The sequence below is a fragment of the Caretta caretta genome, chromosome 10, assembly GCF_965140235.1.
Source record: "Caretta caretta isolate rCarCar2 chromosome 10, rCarCar1.hap1, whole genome shotgun sequence".
NCBI lineage: Eukaryota > Metazoa > Chordata > Testudines > Cheloniidae > Caretta > Caretta caretta.
Genome location: NC_134215.1, coordinates 85,824,062 through 85,847,695, shown reverse-complemented (window position 1 = coordinate 85,847,695; position 23,634 = coordinate 85,824,062). Strand labels below are relative to the sequence as shown.

Genomic DNA, 23,634 nt, shown 5'->3' with positions numbered 1-23,634 from the left:
TGATTCTCTGTTTACAGTTACATTTTGAGAATTATTAAGGGCTCAGGGGTGACCTCTGTAAGCCAATAGTGTATTTAGGTGACTAAGAAGGTGGTGTTTTCCTGGGAGGCCATGAAATTTTGGGGGACATAGGCCCTGTTTGACCCTAACCCAACTTTGATGAGGAAGGTTTTGTAGTCTGATTGTGGTAGATGCAGATAGATGGCTCTGGGGGTTGAGGGGAGAGGTGGAGGACCATGAGGGGGAATTTCCCCCCCCCCCCCAAAAAAAAATCTTATCAGACAATCTTGGTTGCTGTTTTTCATAGAACTGAGAAATGGAAAAAAACAGATTAGGTTATCTAATCTGTTCTTTCCCCAACACCCGTCAGTGAAGGGTTGGTTCCATTCCGCATATTTTCTGGCGTATTGTCCAATTTTGCTTTCATTTCCCAGAAAAAAAAATCTTTATGTTAGAGTTAAGATTGGAAATATCCATTAAAACCCCATATTAGAAAAGCTGCAGTTTTAAAAGAAATCAAAATACATGAAAGTTAGGACATTTGGAATGAAAGTTTCAGAAAACATTTACTCTGACTCTGTATCCCCACACACTATGCACCTAATGGGACTATGGATAGATCACACATAGCACAGCAACCTTAGAAACTTTTCAATTGTAATAAAAACATAATATGGTCTACATACCTGCTGGATCCCATATTTGTTCCATGTGAAAGTAGTAAGAATTGCACTGTACTGATGAATAGGATACTCTGGCATATACTGACAACATGCAGTATGGATACCATAAAATTGAACATATGGGGATGTAAGAAGTCTGACAGTGGACAGTTCTTTAATTTATCAGAAAAAGGCATAATGAGTCCCAATGATTGGAAGGTGAAGATAGACAAATTCAGACTAGATATAAAGTGACAGTTTTTAACAATGCAGTAATTACTCATTGGAAAAACTTTACTCGGGATGAGATGGATTCTCCATCACTTGGAAGTCTTTAAAGGATGTCTTTCTAAAAGACATGCTCTAGCTCAACCAAAAGTGATGGGCTTGATGCAAAAATTGCTGACTCTTTGACCTGTGCTATGCAGGAGGACAGACTATATGATCATATTGGTCTTTCAGCCTTAAAAATCTATGAATCTACAAACACTACACAGCTCCAGGAGCTCAACCAGACATCAGTTTGTCATTATTTCAGACTAGTCTCTACAGAACAGTTTTGGTGACTGATGGAACCCAGAAACTACTCACTGGCTGAGAGATGGAATTTTGTTGCTCTACACCAGTGATTCTCAACCTATTTACCATTGTGAGCCTCACGTGCAGCGTTCTATGTGTTACAGGGGTTGCATCCATAACCTGGCTCTGAGGATGTCATATGGGTCGCAGCTGTGTGCTGATTGGGCTGCAAGCAGCCTGTAGGCAGAGAACCACTGCTCTACACTGAAGCCCTGGAAAAAGTGTTTAACAAGCAGGAGATGACGGAATTAGGAACACTTGTTTCCCTATTCACAGCTAGGGAAAAGATCTTTGGACGTTAGGCCTAAAGGTTAAAACTCACTGGTTTACTTGCAGGTCTTCAATCTCCAACAGGACTCCCTTCTCATGAAGTCGGGCTGCTGTATATTTCAGAGAAATCTTTTTACTCTTTTTGCCTTTCATCTCCCGTGGCTTCTTAGAGACTCTGAGGAAAAACAAATACTGAAATTAGCTGAATGAGGCAATAAGAGTGATTTCAAACAATGACAGAATTTGATCTGATCTGGGTGAATGGCAGGAAATGAGTAATAAACTGGTATTGTCTCACAAATAGTTGTTATAAATACAGAATATTCACACATTTTAAGGTATTTAAGGCAGAGCCCATATGTTTATAGTCTATTTATATACGTGTGGGCACGTGCACATGTATATATACTGCACCCATTACAATCTACTCTGACCTCTTGCACAACAGAGGCTGCATAACCTCACCCAGTAATTTCTGTAGCAACCCCAATACTTTATGGTTGAAAAACAGCATCTCTTTCAGAAAGATATCCAATTTTAATTTAAACATTTCAAGGGACAGTAATTTACCACATTCTTTGGCAAGCATTTCCAATGATTACTCAATCTCACTGTTAAAAATTTGGAAAGAACTATTTCTGTTCATTGCTCTCTGGGGACCCAGAAGCAGTAAAGTGTGCAGAAGGAACCCAAAATTATGAATTACCTGAACTATCAGAGGATAAACCACAAGATACTGCCAGTTCATCTCAGAGGCCTGACAGGAGCAAGTGGCAGTGAACGGATGCTTAGAGGCTCCTGCCCCAGTGTGCTGCGCACTGTACAAGCATAATAAAAAGAGTTCTTGCCCTGACCACTTACAACCTATGTATAAGATAAGAGACAACACAAGGATACAACAAACAGATAGGGGGAGCACAAAGTAACAGAAAGACCAAATTCCATAAGGCTGCAAGTTGAAGCTAGACAAATTCAGAATGGAAATAAGTTGTAAACTTTTAACGGTGAGAGTAATTAACCATTGGAATTTTCAGGTGGTGGATTCGTCATCACTGACAATTTTTAAATCAAGATTGATTTTTTTTTAAAAAAAAGATCTGCTCTAGGAATTATTTTGGGGATATTCTACAGCCTGGACTACACAGAAGGTCAAATTACATAATGGTTCCTTCTGGCCTTGGAATCTATGAATCTGGTATAAATGTTTGAAGTAGAGAGAACAACCCACTTTGTCATGTGTTCCTGTACTTTACATTCCTGGGGATCCCCACCCACCGTGCATCACAAAAGTTACATTCTTCCAAGTCCTCCTTTTAAGACCCAACCATCTTCCTCCATCTCCTCAGTCTACCTGCTGTCACCCTAGCCATTTCCCTCCCTCCCTTCTATACCTTTTGCCCTCTTACATGACCCAGCTACTCTCCTCCATCCCAGACCTTCCTACCATCACTCTTCTCAGCTGTAGTCTATGCATTCCTTTCCCAAAAACCCAGCGCTGCTCTGAGGTACTCACTTGCCCTTGCTGGCCAAGTTATCCAAGCAGGTTTTGATATAGCTTTTATAATAATCCACCTGTTCCTCATAAAAGGTGGCTTTGGAGTTCAGCGCACTGTAAGTCTGCTGCAGCTTCACCAACTCTGCCTTTCTCCTCTGACGGTATCTGCGCTGGTTCCGGATGTCCTAGATAAGGATGGCAGATGTGTGAAGCTTTACCACTGAGTCATTGCTGGGTGCTCCCTTTATCAAGCCAGTGTACAATATTAAGAGAGTCCATTTGGAACACACATTTCCAAGTTTAATACAGACATTAAATTAGCCCTTTCACAGACTTTCTAACCAAATTTATACTTATAGACAGAAATCAAATGTCCTGACATTTTTCCTGAAATGTCCTGCACAATTTTTCATTTCTTCCCTTACTAAGCTTTTATTTTTAGAAATAAATGTTATTTTGATTATTATGAACAAATGAAAATGTCTAGTTTCCAAATTAGCTTCCATTATTATTTTGGATAATTAGGCATCACTTAAGGTTTTATTCTTACCTGATCTCTGAAGGAAACAACTTATTTTATTTATGTATTTGTATACCGCTCTGATGCATTAATTTTGGTAAATACTTGACGTTAGATAACGGTCATCAATGTAAGAATGGATGAAACATGTGACAGCAGCTATGTTTTTTTTATTTCTCCCTTTCTCCTCTACTGAGGATTGTTTACTGAGGATGCCTTTGCAAGAGTATTAGGAACGTTTATTTTGTACTTACATGTAAAATAAGGTTTCTTTACAAGAGTAATCTTTGTAAAGAAATTATTTTAGAATATGTCAATTTAAAAAGAAATAATTTTAGAATAACTGAATTTAACTTTAAAATGGAGGGAACAAAGAGGGCAAGTCCATGCATTAGGGTCTGAAGTTAAAAAGAGGAAAATTAATATTACACTTACTGAATGATTCTCAGGAATTTCCCCCCCCCAAAAAATAAATTCACTCTTCCTCACAGTCAATGAGGTCCCATCATCAACAAAGTGTTTATGAGAAAAGTGAATTCCTGCATGTATATGAAGGGCTGGAGATTAGCAGAGCATGTGTTACCCATCTCTCTGAGAGGCAGCTTTCACTACTACTTTAATACCTTGGAAAATTCCTGCCATATGCACTATTGGAACTTCAATAAGAGTGACAAATGACGAGGCCATAATTTGAAACACCCAACGAACCACCAGAGACTTCCTGTCAGAATACCTTGGCAATATCATTGATTAGCTCCTGGTATCTATTCTTTGGGTTTACGGTTCCCAGTTCTGTCAACTTCTTCAAGCCTGTCTTGATTTTCTCCTTCTTTTCTTGAAGATTCAAGTTGCTATCCTCCTTTACAGATTTAGATTTTTTCATCTTGTCAGGGGTTTTGGCATCACGAATGGCCCGTCTCTGCATAGCTCTCTGATGCTCTGCTTCCTAGGAGAGAAGAGAATTACAAGTTGGGTGGATAGATTTTAAGGCTATATGTAAGGTTAAGATTCTGTCAGGGGTATTTTTAGTAAAAGTCAGGGTCAGGGCATGGGCAGTAAACAAAAACTCACGGAAGACCATAACCTGTTCCTAACTTTTACTAAAAATACCCTGGGAGGGAAGGACGGGGACAAAGAGAGCATTGCCAGGGCTTGCACCTGCTCCAGCAGCAGGAGCTGACCGCTGCTGCTCCTGCCCCAGGGGGACTGATTCAATCCCAGCCACTGTTCCAGCAGCTGCTGTTCTGACAGCCCCGGGGCTCTGCGGCCCTGAGGCTGGCTGCCGATCAGCTGTTTCAGCGGCCCTGGCCCCAGGGCTGACCACTGGTCAGCTGTTTCAGTGACTGCTGCTCTGCAGCCCTGGGACTGGCCGCAAGTCAGCTATTCTGACAGCCCTGGGGCTGAAAAGCTGCTCCAGCCCTGTCCCAGAAGTCATCACAGAGGTCCTGGAAAGTCATGGAATCCGTGACCTCTGTGACAGAATCATATTCTTAGCTATAAGGGAAAACCATGATCACATAGTCTAATCTCCAACATAACACAAGCCACAAAATTTTACTCAGTGATTCCTGCACTGAATACAGTAATTAGTTGTTGAACTAAACAATACCTAGTAGACTCATTCACACCCTAGTACCAGCACTGGCCTATCTGAAATCTGCTTCTTACATCATCCCCCTATATATATGGCTTCCAACAATCCAGTCATCGCAAGAATAAAAATTAAATACACCATATATCCCCATCACTATTTTACATACACATGTCTGAAACATTGATATGCCACACCTAAATTGCCACATATATTACAATCCCAGAATTTAGGCTTTCATATGTACCTGTACCCAAATACATCTAGATTTAAAAGAATCCAGTATCCTAAGGAGTGGAGCCAAACTACTTTTCCATACCTGCTCATGGGTGGCTGGAGTTTCCAGGATTTCAGTCAGTGTCTCCCCCGGCTGGAAGCGGATTACATCTACAATTAAGCGCTTTGTACTGAAAAGAAACCAAGGCAAGTAGGAAACAAAACAACATTAAAACAAAACAAAATCCTATTCCTGCTCTGAAAAGACAACAAAGCTGTCACTGATTTATATTAGGCCAGTCATATTCATACCAGATCCACATCAGGCCATTTGTAAACCAGTCAACAGTCCTTATATTGTCAATACTCATGCCTCACTTCTCCAAATGCAAAGAAAGACAAGTTACTTACTAGTAACTATGGCTGTTTGAGAGTTGCCTCTGTGCATTCCCACTCTGGGGATGATGGCCCCGCACCTTGAGCTTGCAGAGCCATCTTGAAAGGTGCATTGTTGGGACTGCATGAGCACCTCCCCACCTGAACCCCATAATGCTGAACTGTCAGCACGTCACACTATATATAAAGGGAGTGAAGCCCCACAACATCCTCAGGTCCTTCACCTGGACAGCAGAGTCCAAGCTGTGTAGAGAACTCTGAGGCAGAGAGGAAGGTAGGTGAGCAGTTGCAAAGTAAAGAGACAACTCTCAAACAGCCAGAGTTACTGTTAGGTAACTTTTCTTTCTCAAGGGCCTCTGTGCATTCCCACTCTTGGGAGATTCATGAGCTGTCCAGTCCACATGGAAGGTGGGCTGAGGAACTTTCAATTAAATAAAGACAGTAGCACGACACACCCAGCATCAGAGTGGGATGCCAGTATTTGGTGAATATGTGGACTGAACTCCAAGTGACTGCTCTACAAATCTCAGCAAGAGGATATGGCTTAAAATAGGCCACAGAGACAGCAGTAGCCCTCAATAAGTGAGTCCTTAAGCCTGCTGGAATGAGGACTTTGGCTATGTTAAAACATCGGATTACATATGGCATCCCACTGCTCTTTTCCCCATGGGGTATACCCAGACACCTCCATCTACTCAAATGCCACATCCATTCTCCAAAAAACCACCCTGAAACAAACAAATCAAGCATCCAAAAAGCAAAGAATGTCCCCTAAGCAGAATTTATCCTGAAAAGAGATATATCCCTTGGTCCTGCAGTATGTAAAAGGCCGGCCAAGGAACCTTGTGAAGAGGGCCACTCACACCTGGAAAGCACTCTGGATAGGAAAGCATGAAGATGGAACTCCTACAGGAGATGGGTGCTTTGGGTACTGTGGGGTGGTCTGTGCCACCCTGAAATGGAGAGACGTATGCCAAAGGACTGGGGCACAGCTCTGGGCTGGAGGAAGATACATGCACCAGTTAGGCTAAAATTTGGAAAGCAAGCTCAACAACGAGCCTTGGAGAAGTGGAAGAAATGAGTGGGATGATGTAACAGTACACTGGTCACAGGGTGCATGTGTTCTCCAATGCACCTGTGTGACGAATGTGGGAATTTTCTGTAATATTTTTTCAACCAATACACATCTCAGCTAACTGTCAGACTTTATTACCACCTGTCACAGAGTAGCTGGTCCCTCTCGATAGACTAAGCCCAGCTTCCCTGGACCAGAGTAGTGAGTCCAATCCAGCCAATTAAAGAGGGTTGGGCTGCATTTGGACCTATAAAGGGCTGCTAATGGACAGTTGAGAGGGATGGAGACAGGCTGCAGGGGAGGGAAAGCCACACTGGAGTGCAGCTACCTCCTGTGGTGGGTCCTGGGCTCCAAGAAGGGAGCAGAGCTCACTGAGACTGGGAAACTGCCAGGAGCAGGAGTGAAGCACAGAAAGTTTTAGTCCTGTCCAGGCAGAAGGCTAGACATCATTTGACATCTAATGAGTGAGGGCGCTGTGCCTCCAGGGATGAAAGCAGCTTAGGGAAAAAAACCACCTTAGACAAAAATTTTGAGTGCAGCCACATCATCACTTTGTCTTTGGAGAATCATGTATAAGGAGGTTCTGCCATGAGAGCCTGCAACTCGCACTCTGCTTGCAGATGTTATCGCCACTGGGAATGCAGTTTTTTGACAAGAGAGGAAAGGGACAAGATGCCCGAGGCTCTAACAGAGGTCCCATCAGAGCTGCTAAGACCACGTTAAGGTCCCACAAAGGAACCGTTTCTTGCATGGGCGGACTGAGATGAAGAATTCCTTTAAAGAATCTTGCTACCATGGCATTGGAAAATACCAATCTTTCACGAATGGGTGATTGAAAGCTGAGACTGCTGCCAGATGCACCTTCAACGAACTAAGCATAAGACCCAATGACTGAAGATGCAGCAAGTACTCCAAGATGTCCTGGATACAAGCCAGCATTGGCTAAAATCCATGGGCCAATGCCCATATAGAAAACTGCTTACACTTTGCTAAATAGGACATTCTGATATAGAATTTTCTACTACTGAGTAGGACCTGTTGAACAGCCTCCAAACATTACTCTCCCTCCTCATTCAACCACAGAGCAGCCATGCAGTAAGATGAAGGGAACTGAGCACAGGATGCAAAGTGCGACCATGATTCTGTGTGAGGTGGCTGGGATCAAGAGGAAGGGATATAGGATGTTGAACTGACAACACCAGAAGGTTGGTAAACAAACACTGCATCGCCCATGCCGATGATGATGAGGTTGGCCCAATCTGCTTTTAGCTTGAGGATAACCTGCGGAATGATTGGAATTGGGGGAAAAGTATATAGAAAAGCTGAGTGGCACCTGAGATGGAAGGTGTCGGTCAGGGAGCCTGCAGAACAGATGGCATTTCCTATTGTCCCTTGTAGTGAACAGGTCAATCACTGGGATGCTCCAAGTCGCGAAAATGACTTGCAAGAACACTGGGCTTCAGAGACCACTCGTAACTCTGAGAAAAATTCTTGCTGAGATGGTCCATGAGATGATTCTGGACTCCAGGCAAGTGATTGGCTATTGGAATTATGATCTTGTCGATGCAGAACTGCCATAGCATAATTGCCTTTTGATAGAGCACCACAAGATGCACAAATACCCCCCAAATCCCTCAGAAATAACTAATCCCCATAAGTCTACTATCTATATATAGAGTTAAAGTATAAGAAGAGGTGCTAAGGAAGGTCTACAGGGGTAGACTCGGACACACAAAGCTTCCTGAATGCTCTCTCGTGGAGAAGAAACTGGTGTGCCTGGAAGCTGCATTCCTAATGTCATATGTCTTAATGTCATAAGAATGGCCATACTGGTCAGACCAATGGTCCATCTAGCACAGTATCCTGTCTTCTAATAGTGGCCAGAGCCACATGCCAGGCACATAGTACCTGATTCTTTACTGCCTTGCACCTGTGAAATCTTTTACACCTGTAAAAAGGATGCCATGATACCATAGAAGTGTAAGGACGGAAGGGACCTCAAGCAGTCTTTTAATCCATCCCTCATGCTAAGGCTGAACCAAACATACCAAGCACATCCTTGACTGGTGTTTGTCTAACTTGTTCTTAAAAACTTCTAGTGATAGGGATTCCACAACCTCTCTAGGTAACCTGTTTAATATTTCAGAGTAACAACCATGTTAGTCTGTATTCGCAAAAAGAAAAGGAGTACTTGCAGCACCTTAGAGACTAACCAATTTATCTGAGCATAGTAGTAGTTAATATTTAACTACTCTTATAGAACATTTTTCCTCATATCTAACCTAAATCGCCCTTGCAGAAAACTAAGCTGATTACTTCTTGTGTACTTCTAGTGTACATGGAGAACAATTACCACAGTCCTCTTTATAACAACCTTTTACATATTTGAAGATGGTTATCAAATCCTCCCCCTCAATCTTCTGTAGACTAAACATGCCTTCAGAATGGTTGTGTTGTGTTTTGCATCTATTTTGCATAGGTGTAAATGACAATATATTGGTCAAAGCAGTGAAGAATTGGGCCTGTAGTATTCTGGAATCCAAATCAGGGGACAAAGAAGAATGTGTACTCTGTGGTGTTCTGGACCCAAAATCTTCAACACAACCTCCTGCTTTCTGTGGCCCTCTGCTGCCGAATTCTGCAGAAAAATACGGCTACTTTTCCTACAGCAACTAGTCCTTCAAGATGTTGTAGTCAGTATTGTAGCCAATGATTTTAGTTTATTGTTCATTTATTGTGTGATGTTATACTTAACTAATGTTATGTTATATAAAAGCATTGTATGCTAAATAGAGTTAAATTGCAGGATTACAGAAGTATAAGACGGATCAGAATGAAGAGGGAATAATCAGGTATTAGGTATCTAAGTAAGTAGGGTTGAAATGCAAGGCCTGTAGGTTGAGGCCTGCAAGATTTTAGCTTAGCTATTTTAGGCCTTGGAGCTAAGAAATGTTGATATAAGCAAGTGATCAAAGAATAACTTGATGCCTTAAAATTAGGGCATAATAAGGAAAAAGATGTACCAAGTGGTAATATTGCAAAAAATTAGCCAGAAGATTAATTTTAAATAATAAAAATGATGTAAAGGCACATCTGTTTCCAACAGGTCTTAAAAAATTATCTCTCTTTCGTAACTGTTGTTCTTCGAGATGTGTTGCTCTTGTCCATTCCACTCACACAAAAACAGATTTTATTTTTCAGATAACAGTGCTTGGCAGGGCTGTGCCTGTGTCCTATACCTCCCAGCGCTCCCATACAAGGAAATAAAGACCAGGTGGCCTGGCACAGCCCCTTGCTTCGTTCTCTGGCATTCCAAAGCCCATGGTAGTTGATGACTCCAACAGCAGGGTTGGAGGATGGGTTGTGGGAGCCACACTGACCACAACAACTCAAAGAACTAGTTACTGTAGGGTAGGTAACTATTTTATTTTTTGAATGTGTCAGAGTGAATCCCACTCTAACTGAATGACATGCACAGAGGTGGGAGGGAGTCACAGCCATATCAGCCACAAAATGACTGGACCACAGCTACTGTGAAACTAGCTTTTGCTCTGGCTGCTACATCAAGTGCATAATGGTTTATGAAAGGTCACTGGCTTACTCCAAGTGGCTGCCTTACATATCTCAGAAATCGGTAGGTTTCTCAAGCAGGCCAAAGATGTTGCCTGAGCTCTGGTGGCGTGTGCCCTGAAATTTATAGGATAGGACTTGTCACTAATTGGTAACAGTTGGAGGCACACTGAGAAATCCACTTTGCGATCACTGAGAAGAAATTGCCTCACCTATAGAGCTAACCAGCATGGCTACAAAGAGGCGGGGAGAGAGGGTCTAAAAGGTTTGCCCCATTGAACATGGAAACATCTAGAGAATGGAATTTCTCTTCTCCCAAAAAGGAATGTGGTTTTGGGAGACTGACTGGTACAAATGGAATTCCAACACTACCCTTGGAATGAATTTAGGATGTGGTTTCATTACCACTTTCTCTCTATGGAAAGGTGTATACAGCAGTCTACCCATGAAAGCTTGGATCATGCTGACTCTCTGGGACGATATAGTGGCTACTAAAAAGGCTGTCTTGATAGTGAGATGATATAAGGAGCATTCTGAAGGAGGTTCAAATGGGGGTTCCGTAAGCTGTAAAAGAATGATGGTGAGGTCACAAGTAGGAGACGGGTCTCTAACCGGGGGCATGCATGCTCAAGTCCCTTGAGAAATCTCACCACCACGGGGTGTGAGAAGGCTGACTGCAACTGAACTAGAGTATAGTATGCAGAGACTGCAGCAAGCGCAAGGAGCTACATGGAAGGCCTTAGGGCTTCAGGGATAGTATGTGTGACCCAGTGACCGCTCTGGGCCAACTGGCAGAGGGCACAATGGGTACATAGGGTTTTACAGTATGTATGGATGACCACATGGCCACCTTGCAAATGTCCAGTATGGAAACGTCACTGAGGAATGCTATCGATGTCTCTTGTGCCCTCATGGAGTGAGCCCATGTCTGCTGAGTAGGTACAACTGAAGCTATTTCATATGCAGTCTTGATACAGGATGTTAGCCATCTGGACATAGTCTGTGCCAAGACTGCATGCCCATTCATGCGGTCTGCATGTGACACCAACAGGTGAGGTGACGCAGGACTAGTCTAGTCCTGTACAGATAAAAGGCTAGACCTCACCTGACATCCAAATGGTGGAGGTACTGTTCCTCCGGAGAGGAATGCAGCTTAGGGACAAAACACAGGTAAATACACTGCCTGATTAAGATGAAACTGGAACAACAAGGAGTCCGATGGCACCTTAAAGACTAACAGATTTATTTGAGCATAAGCTTTCGTGGGTAAAAACCTCACTTCTTGGCTCTGCAAAAGCTTATGCTCAAATAAAGCTTATGCTCAAATAAATCTGTTAGTCTTTAAGGTGTCACCGGACTCCTTGTTGTTTTTGTGGATACAGATTAACATGGCTACCTCCTGATAGATGAAACAGAGACCACCTGGATAAAAACTTTGGGTGTGGTTGTATTACTTTGTCCTTGGAGCATTCTGTAGTATCTGGCTGATGAATCTTGCGCATATGCTCAGGGTTTAGCTGATCGCCATATTTGGGGTCGGGAAGGAATTTTCCTCCAGGGCAGATTGGAAGAGGCCCTGGAGGTTTTTCGCCTTCCTCTGTAGTATGGGGCACGGGTCACTTGCAGGAGGATTCTCTGCTCCTTGAAGTCATTAAACTACAATTTGAGGACTTCAATAGCACAGATTTAGGTGTGAGGTTTTTTGCAGGAGTGGTGGGTGAAATTCTGTGGCCTGAATTGTGCAGGAGGTCAGACTAGATGATCATAACGGTCCCTTCTGACCTAAATATCTATGAATCTATGAGTGTAAGGTGGCTCAGCCATCAGGGCCTGCAACTCTTGCATCCCTCTTGCAGATGTGATGGCTATCAGGAATGGGGTTTTCTGAGACAGGAGAGGAGGGGCAGCGGACAGGAAGCAAGGGGCTTAAAAGGGGGGCCCAACTTGCAAACCAGAGGATGTAAGTGGAGAAGTCCTTTCAGAAATCTCGTCGCCATGGCATTGGAAAAAACTGATTTCCCTTGAATAGGGGGATGAAATGCTGATATTGCTGCCAAACGCACTCTTAGGAAACTGAGCGCAATGCTCCATTTCTGAAGATGTAGCACGTACTCCAAGACTTCCTGGATGGAAGCCCCTGTTGGTTGGGTCCTGCACACCAAAGATCACCCTGAGAACCTCTTCCACTTCGTTAAGTAGGCCATCCCAGTGCTGCTGAGTAGGCCTGGTTGGACAGCTGCTGAGCACTGCTCTTCCTCTTTATTTTGCCATGTAGCAGCCATTCCCTAAGGTGCAGGGAACTAATCGCAGGATGGAGGGTGTGTGGCCATGGTTCTGAGTGAGCAGGTTGGGATGGAGAGGAAGCGGTATGGGAGACTGGAATGACAGAGCAAGGAAGTCTGGGAACCAGCACTGTCTCAGCCTCGCTGGAGCAATGAGGATGAGCTTGACCTGATCCACCTTGAGCTTGAGGATGACCTGAGGAATGCCTGGCGTAGGGGGGAAAGGCACATAGAAGAGCCGACTGCCAGCTGCAGTGGAAGGCATTGGAGAGGGAGCCCGGAGTGAGGCCCCCGGGGAGCAGAATAGGTGACACTTTGTTTTCCCTCGTCGCAAACAGGTCAATTGTGGGGATGACTCGGAGGACACTCACATTCAGGGACTGCTTGTGGCTCAGGGAGAAAACTCTACTTAGTTGGTCCGTGAGACAATTTTGCACCCTCTGCAAGAGGACTGCCACCAGAGTGACTTCAGTGCAGAATTGCCGCAAGTTGATTGCCTCTAGGCAGAGTAACCTGGAATGTGCTTCTCCTCATTTGTTCACACAGTACATTGTGGTGGTATTGTCAGCAAGTATGTGAATGTGATACAGCATGGCCAGAGGGCAACAGGAGAGTGATAAAGGAGAGTTATGTAAGCCCCAGGATGAGGAGAAGCCTTATTCCCTGTAGAGGGAAGAAAGGTTTCTATACATTAATTAAAAGCATCTGAAGCCAATTAGAGCACCTGAAGCTAGTCACCTGATAAAAACCCCGTTTCAATCAGCCAGGGGAAGGAGTTGGAGTAGAGGAGAGTTCGGAGAAGTGCCGTGGCTGGTTAGAAGACCAAGACCCGAGGGGGAGAGAGAGAGAGAGAGAGTAGGAAGCCCCACAAGCTGAAGAGCAGAAGAGGGAAGTAGCCCAGAGGAAGGAAGCACTAGTTCAAGTGGTTTATCACTATCCCTCGGGCCCCTGGGCTGGGACCTGGAGTAGAGGGCGGGCCTGGGTCCCTCCCTCTCCACTACCCTTCTCTGGGTTACTAGTGGGACAGTAAATACCCTAGTTCAGAGGCAGGAAACTGCGCCCTGAACCCACCCCCCAAGAGGAGGAAGCGCGGGACCCATCATAATCGTACTGGCAATTTGCCACAGTGAACCACTAAAAGAACAGGAGTACTTGTGGCACCTTAGAGACTAACAAATTTATTAGAGCATAAGCTTTCGTGAGCTACAGCTCACTTCATCGGATGCACAGAATGGAACATATAGTAAGATATAGATATATATATACATACACACACACACACACACACACACAGAGATAAGTTGGAAGTTACCATACAAACTGTGAGAGGCTAATTAGTTAAGATGAGTTATTATCAGCAGGAGAAAAAATAACTTTTGTAGTGATAATCAAGATAGCCCATTTAGACAGTCGACAAGAAGGTGTGAGGATATTTAAGAAAATAGATTCAATATGTGTAATGATCCAGCCACTCCCAGTCTCTCTTCAAACCCAAGTTAATGGTATCTAGTTTGCATATTAATTCAAGCTCAGCAGTTTCTCATTGGAGTCTGTGTTTGAAGCTTTTCTGTTGCAAAATTGCCACCCTTAAATCTTTTACTGAGTGGCCACAGAGGTTGAAGTGTTCTCCTACTGGTTTTTGAACGTTATGATTCCTGATGTCAGATGTGTGTCCATTTATTCTTTTGTGTAGAGACTGTCTGGTTTGGCCTATGTACATGGCAGAGGGGCATTGCTAGCACATGATGGCATATATCACACTGGTAGATGTGCAGGTGAACGAGCCCCTGATGGCGTGGCTAATGTGATTAGGTCCTATGATGGTGTCACTTGAATAAATATGTGGACAGAGATGGCATTGGGCTTTATTGCAAGGATAGTGTTTTTGTTGTGTTTTTGTGGTGTGGTGTGTGGTTGCTGGTGAGTATCTGCTTCAGGCTGGGGGGCTGTCTGTAAGTGAGGACTGGTCTGTCTCCCAAGATCTGTGAGAGTGAGGGATCATTTTTCAGGATAGGTTGCAAATCTTTGATGATGCGCTGGAGAGGTTTTAGTTGGGGGCTGAAGGTGACAGCTAGTGGCATTCTGTTATTTTCTTTGTTGGGCCTGTCCTGTAGTAGGTGACTTCTGGGTACTCTTCTGGCTCTGTCAATCTGTTTTTTCACTTCAGCAGGTGGGTATTGTAGTTTTAAGAATACTTGATAGAGATCTTGTAGATGTTTGTCTCTGTCTGAGGGATTGGAGCAAATGCGGTTGTACCTTACGGCTTGGCTGTCGACAATGGATCGTGTGGTGTGTCCTGGATGGAAGCTGGAGGCATGTAGATAAGTATAGCGGTCAGTAGGTTTCCGGTATAGGGTGGTATTTATGTGACCATCGCTTATTAGCACAATAATGTCCAGGAAATGGACCGCTTGTGTGGACTGGTCTAGGCTAAGGTTGATGGTGGGATGGAAATTGTTGAAATCATGGTGGAATTCCTCAAAGGCTTCTTTTCCATGGGTCCAGATGACGAAGATGTCATCAATGTAGCGCAAGCAGAGTAGGGGTGTTAGGGGACGAGAGCTGAGAAAGCGTTGTTCTAAGTCAGCGATAAAAATGTTAGCATATTGTGGGGCCATGCGGGTACCCACAGCAGTGCCGCTGACTTAAAGGTATATATTGTCCCCAAATGTGAAATAGTTATGGGTGAGGACAAAGCCACAGAGGTCAGCCACCAGGTTTGCCGTGACATTATCTTGCGTAGATACTGTTCCCGATAATGTCACGGCAAACCTGGTGGCTGACCTTTGTGACTAGATGAATTGGTTGCAACCTCTCCAAGCCCAAGGCAATCTTCAACCCAAGAAGAGCCTCAGTACCAGATCAGGCTGCATAGCCTGTTCAAGCAGATGCTGCTTGAGGCAGAGGTCCCATTCCACCTGAGTCTACTTCTTGAAGAATCTGCAGATCAAACAACACAAGCCCCGTGTGTGGGGGTCGCTGTTGGGGATTTTATGAAAATATGCTAATGAGTGTGAATATAATGTAACTGGAATATGCTTCATGTAAAAGGTCTCTTGTAAGGTATCGTTTCAAAGCGTATAATCTACTGAGTGTGTTCATCCTATTTGTATGAATGTATCATTCTTGTATCTGAAACTAGGAATATAAAATATAACTCTGAGGTCCTATTGTGGTTATGCAAAGTGTGGGCCATTAATGGTGGTTTAGAATCTTGATGGCTCCCATCAACTAGGACAACTGACTGTAGATTGCTCTGTTTCCTTGTAAGCCTTCCTGTGAGTCAAATTGGGAAGAATAAAAGCTTGGGGTCTCATAGGACACGTGACCATGTCACCTGGTACTGGAATCCATCTTAAACCTGGTGCTTTTCCATTTAGAAGGAGGGGTGGGCACTCAAAGAGACAAAAGATTCCCGCCTTGTGCCGAAGGTAATAAAAGGGGGTGGAACAGAACAGAGGGGCTGCAGTCATGAGAAATCCCCTAGCTACCACCTGAGCTGGAACAAGGACTGGGAAGGAGTCTAGTCTGTGAAAGCAGCTTATTGGAACATCCCTGAGGGTGAGATTTACCTGCATTCAGTTTCTTACTGTATTAGGCTTAGACTTGTGTGTTTTTGTTTTATTTTGCTTGGTAACTTACTTGGTTCTGTCTGTTATTACTTGGAACCACTTACATCCTACTTTTTATTCTTAATAAAATCACTTTTTGCGTATAAATTAACCCAGAGTAAGTAATTAATTCCTGGGGGAGCAAACAGCTGTACATATCTCTCTATCAGTGTTACAGAGGGCAGACAATTTATAAGTTTACCCTGTATAAGCTTTATACAGAGTAAAACGGAGTTATTTGGGGTTTGGATCCCATTGGGAGCTGGGTGTCAGGGTGCTAGAGACAGGAGCACTTTCTAAACCGTTTTCAGTTAAATCTGCAGCTTGTGTGGGATGTGGTTCAGACCTGGGTCTGTGTTTGTAGCAGGCTAGCATGTCTGACTCAACAAGACAGGATACTGAAGTCCCAAGCTGGCAGGGAAAACAGGCTCAGGGGTAATCTCAGCACATCAGGTGACAGTCCCAAGGGGGTATCTGTGACCCAACCCGTCACACAGAACAAACAACACTCTTCAAGACAACGCAAGCCCCACGTTGGGGGTCGCTGTTGGGGATTGCTCCTCCACATGAAGGACAATGTTTAAACTCTAGTGTGAGCATCACCCCAGAACACTATCTACTTACTTCTAACTAACAAACTAACTGTATACAATAAACTAGACAAAGACTAAATGTGAGGTTGAGATAATACAGACACACAGAGCTCAAACTCCAGCCATGGACAGTGAAAAGGAACTGAGAGGGGTTGGGACAGTGCTGCCTCATATAGCCAGGGAAGGGGCCACAGCCAGGAAACACAAGCACTGCCCCTCTATGGATAGTGCGAGGCAAAAGTCTCTAGCTCTGGTGCACTGGGAATGCACACACCCAAGTGGAATACATGTCTGCATCTACTCCAAGAATCTTTTGTTTCCTGAGATGTGCAGCTACTACCTCTAGACACTCGGTGAACGCTGTTGGTGCTTTAGAGAGTCCAAGAGGCAGAACTCTAATGGTAGTGGTTGTGCCCAATCTTGAATCTGAGGTACTTCCTGTGGCCCAGATGAACGGCAACATGGACATAGGCATCCTGTAAGTTGAGAGCTGAGAACCAGTCTTGTACTTGGAGCACTGGAATAATGGCAACAAGTATCATCCTGAATCTGAGGTGGCATGTATATTTGTTGAGTCTCCTCAGGTCTAGGGTAGGACAAACACCCCTTTCTCTTTCAGAGCAAGAAAATATCGGGAGTACAATCCTCTTCCCCTGTGTTCCTGTGGAATGTCTTCTATTGCTCCTATCTGGAGCTATGAGGCCACTTCTGCTTGTGCAAGGCTCTTGTCAGAAGGGTCCCTGAAAAGGGATGGGGAAGGGAGGTGGATAGGGTAATGGTGTCTAATACCCACCTGTCCACAGTAATGTCTGACCATAAGCGGTGGAATGGGACAAAGCAGTTTCAAAGAGGGTGTTGAATTGACTGCTTCTGGTGCAGCTCTTGACTGATGTGTTGAACCTGCTGCTGTGAAGACTGAGCAGTGTGTAAAGTTGAAGGGTGAGAAGACTGGTGTCCTCTATTATAAAAAGACAGCTTCTGTGGCTGGTACTTCACATGCCTGTGGTATGAAGACATCTGTTGCTGCTGCTGTTGTTGGGGGGTGGGTGGGTGGGGAATACATTTTCCAACATGCCAGAACTGTACATGCCTAAGGATCTCTGGGTCATGTTAGAGTCTTTGAGTGAGTGTGATGCTCTATTTTCTTGATGAAACTCTCCAAGCCTTCAAACAGCAAATCTTCGATGGTGGCTTACATTTCCGAGGGAATACCTGAAGCTGGAACCATGGTGTCCTCTCACAGTCACAGCTGTGGCCATGGTTCTAATTACAGTAACTGCAGCATCCACTGCAGCCTGTAAGGACCTGTTTGCTACTAACTCTCCCTCTTACACAATATCCTTCATTTCCTTTCTAGCCTCATAAGGAAGTTTTGGGACTAGCGTCAAGATTCTGTCACATGTGAGGAAAACATATTTAGATAAAAGGGCCTGACAGCTACCTACCCTTCACTGAAATGAAACAGATGAGTATGATTTCCTCCCCAACAGATCCAATCACTTCTGATCTTTGTCTTTGGGAGCGCTCTTGGTTGAGCAGGACTTTTCTTGGATGCCCAAAACTACCACAAGCAATCCAGGGTGAGTGCGAGTGTAAAAATACTTAAGCCTGGATAGAAGTACCTGATAGTATGTTTCTATCCTTTTTGCTGTTGGAGTTGCAGTATCCATCACTTACTATAATGTCTTGGCAGGGTCTAAGAGGGTAACATGCATTGGACAGACAACATCAAAGAACCTGTGTGACTTCTGTACTATGACCAAAGTCTCGATCTCAAGTGTGTCTGCAATCCTCAGTAAGAGGTCTTGAAAAGCCTTAAAACCATCTAGTGTCAATTCCAGAGCAGAGGCAACTGCCTCATTGTGTGATGAAGAGAAGAGGTCCTTCGGCAGTGGTGTGTCAGCAGACCAAGTTACTGCTCTTCCTGGTGTTCTGATGCCTGGGGTTTAACTGATGAAGCTGTGGGAGAGGATGATCTTCTCTTTTTCCCTGCAGGAAAAAGAGCTCTAGTGGGTTGTCCCTAATACCTCCAGAATGGCATGGTGGCATCCCATAGGGGTAGGTGTTCTGCAGGTTGGCCTAGCCACTGACACTCCTATGGCTGGTTTCAGAGTAACAGCCGTGTTAGTCTGTATTCGCAAAAAGAAAAGGAGTACTTGTAGCACCTTAGAGACTAACCAATTTATTTGAGCACTCCTATGGCTGTGGGTCAAATGGCTCCTCCACCCTTCCAGTAGTGCTGCCCATAGATTGTACAGAGGACAATTCCCAACTCAGTGCCAGGAAGAAAGTGTACCCCTGTGATGCTGATGAATAGTATCTCTCTTCTGGTGCTAACAGGGACTCCTCGGTATCGGCAGGCATCTCTGTGACAAAAGCATTTCTGCATCTAGTCCCATTGACTGAAGTGTCTGTGCTGGTTTGTGAGTAGGTGCTGATATAGAAGTCAAGACTGGCATAAGTGACAGTGCTGTTGGTGCAGTTTCCAGCACAGGTACTAATACCAGTGGACCCATGCTGCACCACTCACTCCTCCCTCTTGCCTGATGATGTCTGGCATGTCTTGAAGGACTTCTCCTTTGAGGTCTTCCCAGGCCTCCCAGCATGGAAGGACACGCTCTCCCCCCTCCGACTTTGGTGCTCTTATGATTCCATCTTAGGCTATTGTGACGCTGTACCAGTGGTTTACTCAGTACTGATTTCCCCAACAGCGTCTTGGGTATAGCCCAGCTGCCTGGCAGCATGCTGGTGGTGCTGGTCTTAGTGGTTCCAGGATTTCTGAGTTGGACACCACTCTCATCAACTGCTCTAAGAAATAGAGCTTAAGTTGTGCGATTTTCTGGTTCAAGCTGAGCACAAAAAGCAGACTAAACATCTGCCAGGGATGTGCACCTCATCCAAGCAGAAAAAGCATCTGCTGTGACCATCCTTCAACAGGGTGAGTCTGTTACAGAACAGGCAAAGTAGGAAACCCAATTTAAATTCTACCACGTTGTACAGGGGATTTGTATGGAAGAGGAGAGGAAATTACATGGGAACAAGAGTCTGTTTGATGGATTTCAATCCAAATTAAGGATTTTAAGTTGAAGCTAGGTAAAAGTAAGTATTGAAAGGAGTTCTGAAGATTTTCAGAGGTTTTCTTCAGAAATAGCTCACTAGAGTGCTATCAACAGATAGGACCCCACCAGGTTCTGCCTTGCTGTCACAGGCAGTAAGAGGGAACTAAGGGAGGGAGGGTGGGGCTGCCCGGCCTTTATAACCTCATATGGAAGCACAAGGAAGCAGCAAAGGGTGCAGACGTGGCCCTGACAGAAACTGCTAGCCAAAAATAAATAAAATAAAAATCTGTTCTTGCATGCATGATGCACATGCTTAACTATAGTGGGATCCATGCTGACACAAAGTTGAAGAACTGGACATTCTGTGGCAGCTTCAAGTAAGTTCTCAGTGTAAAGCGGTAGATTCTGCCCTCGTGAAAGCTCCTTTATGCTGCTCTGGCAGCTGAAAGGGGACAGAAACAGCCCCCATCCCCAGGGTGTTATGGGAGAACTATGCCTCCAACAATGCAGCCTCATCATAGGTGTGTACCAGTGGAGCAACTGAAACATTTTTGCCAGCTCTCCCCATTTTATTATAATTAATGCAATTTTGGTCCCAGAATCAGGTGGCTTCATGATGATGCAAAAAGCTCCAGGCTTAATTTAATTTTCACACCTGTCGAGGGGAAAATCCCCTCTGACTAGCTGCCTTTTCCACTTCCTCATATCTTGGGAAAGAAAGCCAATCAAACCTACCGCATCAAGCAGTCAGAGCTCATCCCTATCTCTCAGGATCTGACAGAAGTTTTGGGTAGAAGATGACGGAAGGGAAACAGGGGACACCATTTTCACAAGAAGGGAAGAGGAAGCAGAAAAAGATGGCTGCTGAGGGTGGCTCTGCTCCCTCCCCCACCCTTTTACAAATGGACTGGCTTCTCTCTATTCCTCCCTCCTCTTCTCTATCCCTACAACACCAGGCCTAGAAAGGAGAGAAGAGGATCCTTGCTGGAGATGCCCCCTTAGTTTGGGAAGGGTTGTGAGTGAAGAGCCACCACTGCTGCAAAAGGAACAGAGATTTACTGAGGGAGGGGGCAAAGGGAAGGGAAAGATAGGGCTGGATGAGCAGACTGAGGTAGATATGGGGCAGATGTGAGGTCAAAGGGGACACAAAATTGATTTGGGAGTGAGGGTGCAGAGTTGATGTGCGGGGGTGGGGGACGACGACATAATTAACAGATGTATAGATGGAGGAACAAAATTAACTAATTAGAATTTTGAGAGAACGTGGAAAACCTCTGTACCACCAGGTAGCCCATTAATACAAGTTTGTGTAATGTACTTTTTTAATCACAAGATGTTGGCAGGTATGGATTTCAGAGAAGCAAACTGAGCTAGAATCAAATCAATCAATGTGCATGTGTGCCAATGAGCTAGCCCCAATCTTCTCACAATCTCATACAAACTGGGCGGGGAGGGGGGAGGGGGAAGAGAAGGGAAATTCAAAATCAGAAGAGATTAAAAATGTGATTTTTGTTTAGAAGAACCTCATAATTTTGAGGACAACCTCATGTTTTGTGGTCTGACTCATGATATTTTAACTTTTGGGGTTTACAATACTGCTAGAGCAGGTGATTGGCAGCTGTGGGGAAAACCCTGTAAATTACCACTTGTGTTCCCTGCTCCTGCAGTCTGCACCTCCCGAGAGGCACAGCAGAGAATCTGCCTTAAGGTTTTTACTGAATTCAATATGAAAGTGACGAATGCAAAAGTACAGTATTTCTTGTGTTGAATTTAACATGTAAGTATTACATATATTCGCAAAAAGAAAAGGAGTACTAGTGGCACCTTAGAGACTAACCAATTTATTTGAGCATGAGCTTTCGTAAGCTACAGCTCACTTCATCGGATGCATTCCCCGAAAGCTTATGCTCAGATAAATTGGTTAGTCTCCAAGGTGCCACTAGTACTCCTTTTCTTTTTGCGAATACAGACTAACACAGCTGCTACTCTGAAACCTATTACATGTATTGTACATTTGCCCTCCCCGAAATTTTCAATGCGTCACAAATTTTGTATTGATAACACGGAACTGCATGAGAGAAGTGATCTGGGGGCAGGGTGTTTCTGCTAAAATGATCTACTGTGAGTTAGTTAACTATGTCCACAGTTAAAATTGACATCAGTGGCTTCAGAGTTAAAATTTATTCAAGATCAATAAAGGTCATTCACATACTTCAGAGCTCTTGTTTCAGACTGTGTATGGACACTATCAGACTTCGCTGTATCAGTTACACTCAGCTTGTGTTTGGAAGATTTTCTTCATAATCATGAAAACTGGAGACCCTTTTTTAAAATGATAAACCTTAAATTCTCCAGTACTATGCTTTGGCAATGGGGTTTTCCTGAAACAAATTCACTAGCCACAAAATCTAGGGGCCCTGGCTACAAGCTATGGGCACTTTAACAGGCTTGGATTCATTTATTCTATCATTTCCTGACATCACTGTTGCCTTTTTCTTCATAGTCCAACCCATACAATTCATATCCCAATGCTCGCTTATTTAAGTGACGACTGCTACAGGCCATTACCCATCACTCACTTCAGCAGGATTGTCCTTGCATCCATTTCAGCATTCTCATCACCAGGAACATCAAATTTATTAGTCAGTGTAAGAGAAACTTCAGTCTTTGCTAGCATCTCCTTGTTGGGGTCATTAATGTTACCAGACCCTTCCCCTGGGGTAGAAAAAGAAGAGGTGAGTTATCAATGAGGGAATCTACTTCCCAATGCCAGATGTGATGACAGTGACACAGGTTAGAATGTTATCAAACATTGTCATGGGCAGTATGGGTCTGCAATATTTTCCTTCCAGCACCAATCAGAAAAACAATCAATTCATTTTTAAAGGACCTTTTACAGCCCATTTATGGGTTTTAAAAACATGTTAATCTTGCACATACATAATTTAGGATTTCCTAACATTCCTCCTTCTTCAGCAAACTGATAGAAAATGGATACTAAAAAAAAAGATTTCATGTAAATTCAGGTTTTGGTGCCTCAGACGTATACAAATCAGAGTGTGCGTGTGATACATCTTGCATCTCAACCTGCCTCTCTACTGATAAGCTTAAATGTGACCTACCAAGGAAAATAAATTCACTTTGTGCCCTTTGTTGCTTCTTTGGCCTTGTCTATACTAAAAAGGGTTTGTTAGTATAGTTAGTAGAGATGCACCTTGCACTAGCAAAAGAGTTCTTTTGCTAGTATAGCTTATACCAATCCCGTGAATGAAATAAGCTATAATGGCAAAAGGACTTTTTTGGCTGATACGTCTACACTAAAGCATTTGCTAGTATAGCTATATCAGTTACTGACATAGATATGCTAGCAAAACTTTAAAGCATAGACCAGACCTTATGTTGCATGAACGAGGACTGAAAGATTTGTCAATGTTTTTTCACATTAGAAATTCAGGTCCCTGGTGAGAGGGGAAGGTGTGTGTGAGAGGGGGGAAAAGAGGAAACATGGTATGGTGGAAGGGGAGGCACACAGAGCCCTGGTGTTGGAGGAAAGGATTTGATACAGTGCCTCTCAGATTCATAGAGCACAGAGGTGGAAAAGCCCTATGGGGTAAACTAGCCTAGCACACTGTAGGCTGCTGCTGTTTGTATAGCACAGTTCCCTCCCAAACTATGATTATTCTTTATAGTAATTTTTTTAAACCACACTTGGAGC

At 43.9% G+C, this 23,634-nt stretch overlaps 1 protein-coding gene across 2 annotated transcripts in view; it reads right to left on the bottom strand.

Moving 5' to 3' along the window:
- The window catches only part of IQGAP1 (IQ motif containing GTPase activating protein 1), a 184,360-nt gene that overhangs the window by 12,651 nt on the left and 148,075 nt on the right, over window positions 1-23,634 (bottom strand). For both annotated transcript variants that reach the window (XM_075133296.1, XM_048865968.2), the window contains exons 32-36: window positions 22,499-22,634; window positions 5,437-5,524; window positions 4,260-4,472; window positions 3,025-3,191; window positions 1,564-1,686 (exon numbers count right to left, since the gene is read on the bottom strand). In XM_075133296.1, the coding sequence (XP_074989397.1) occupies window positions 1,564-1,686; window positions 3,025-3,191; window positions 4,260-4,472; window positions 5,437-5,524; window positions 22,499-22,634 (727 nt within the window). The remainder of the gene's footprint in view (window positions 1-1,563; window positions 1,687-3,024; window positions 3,192-4,259; window positions 4,473-5,436; window positions 5,525-22,498; window positions 22,635-23,634) is intronic.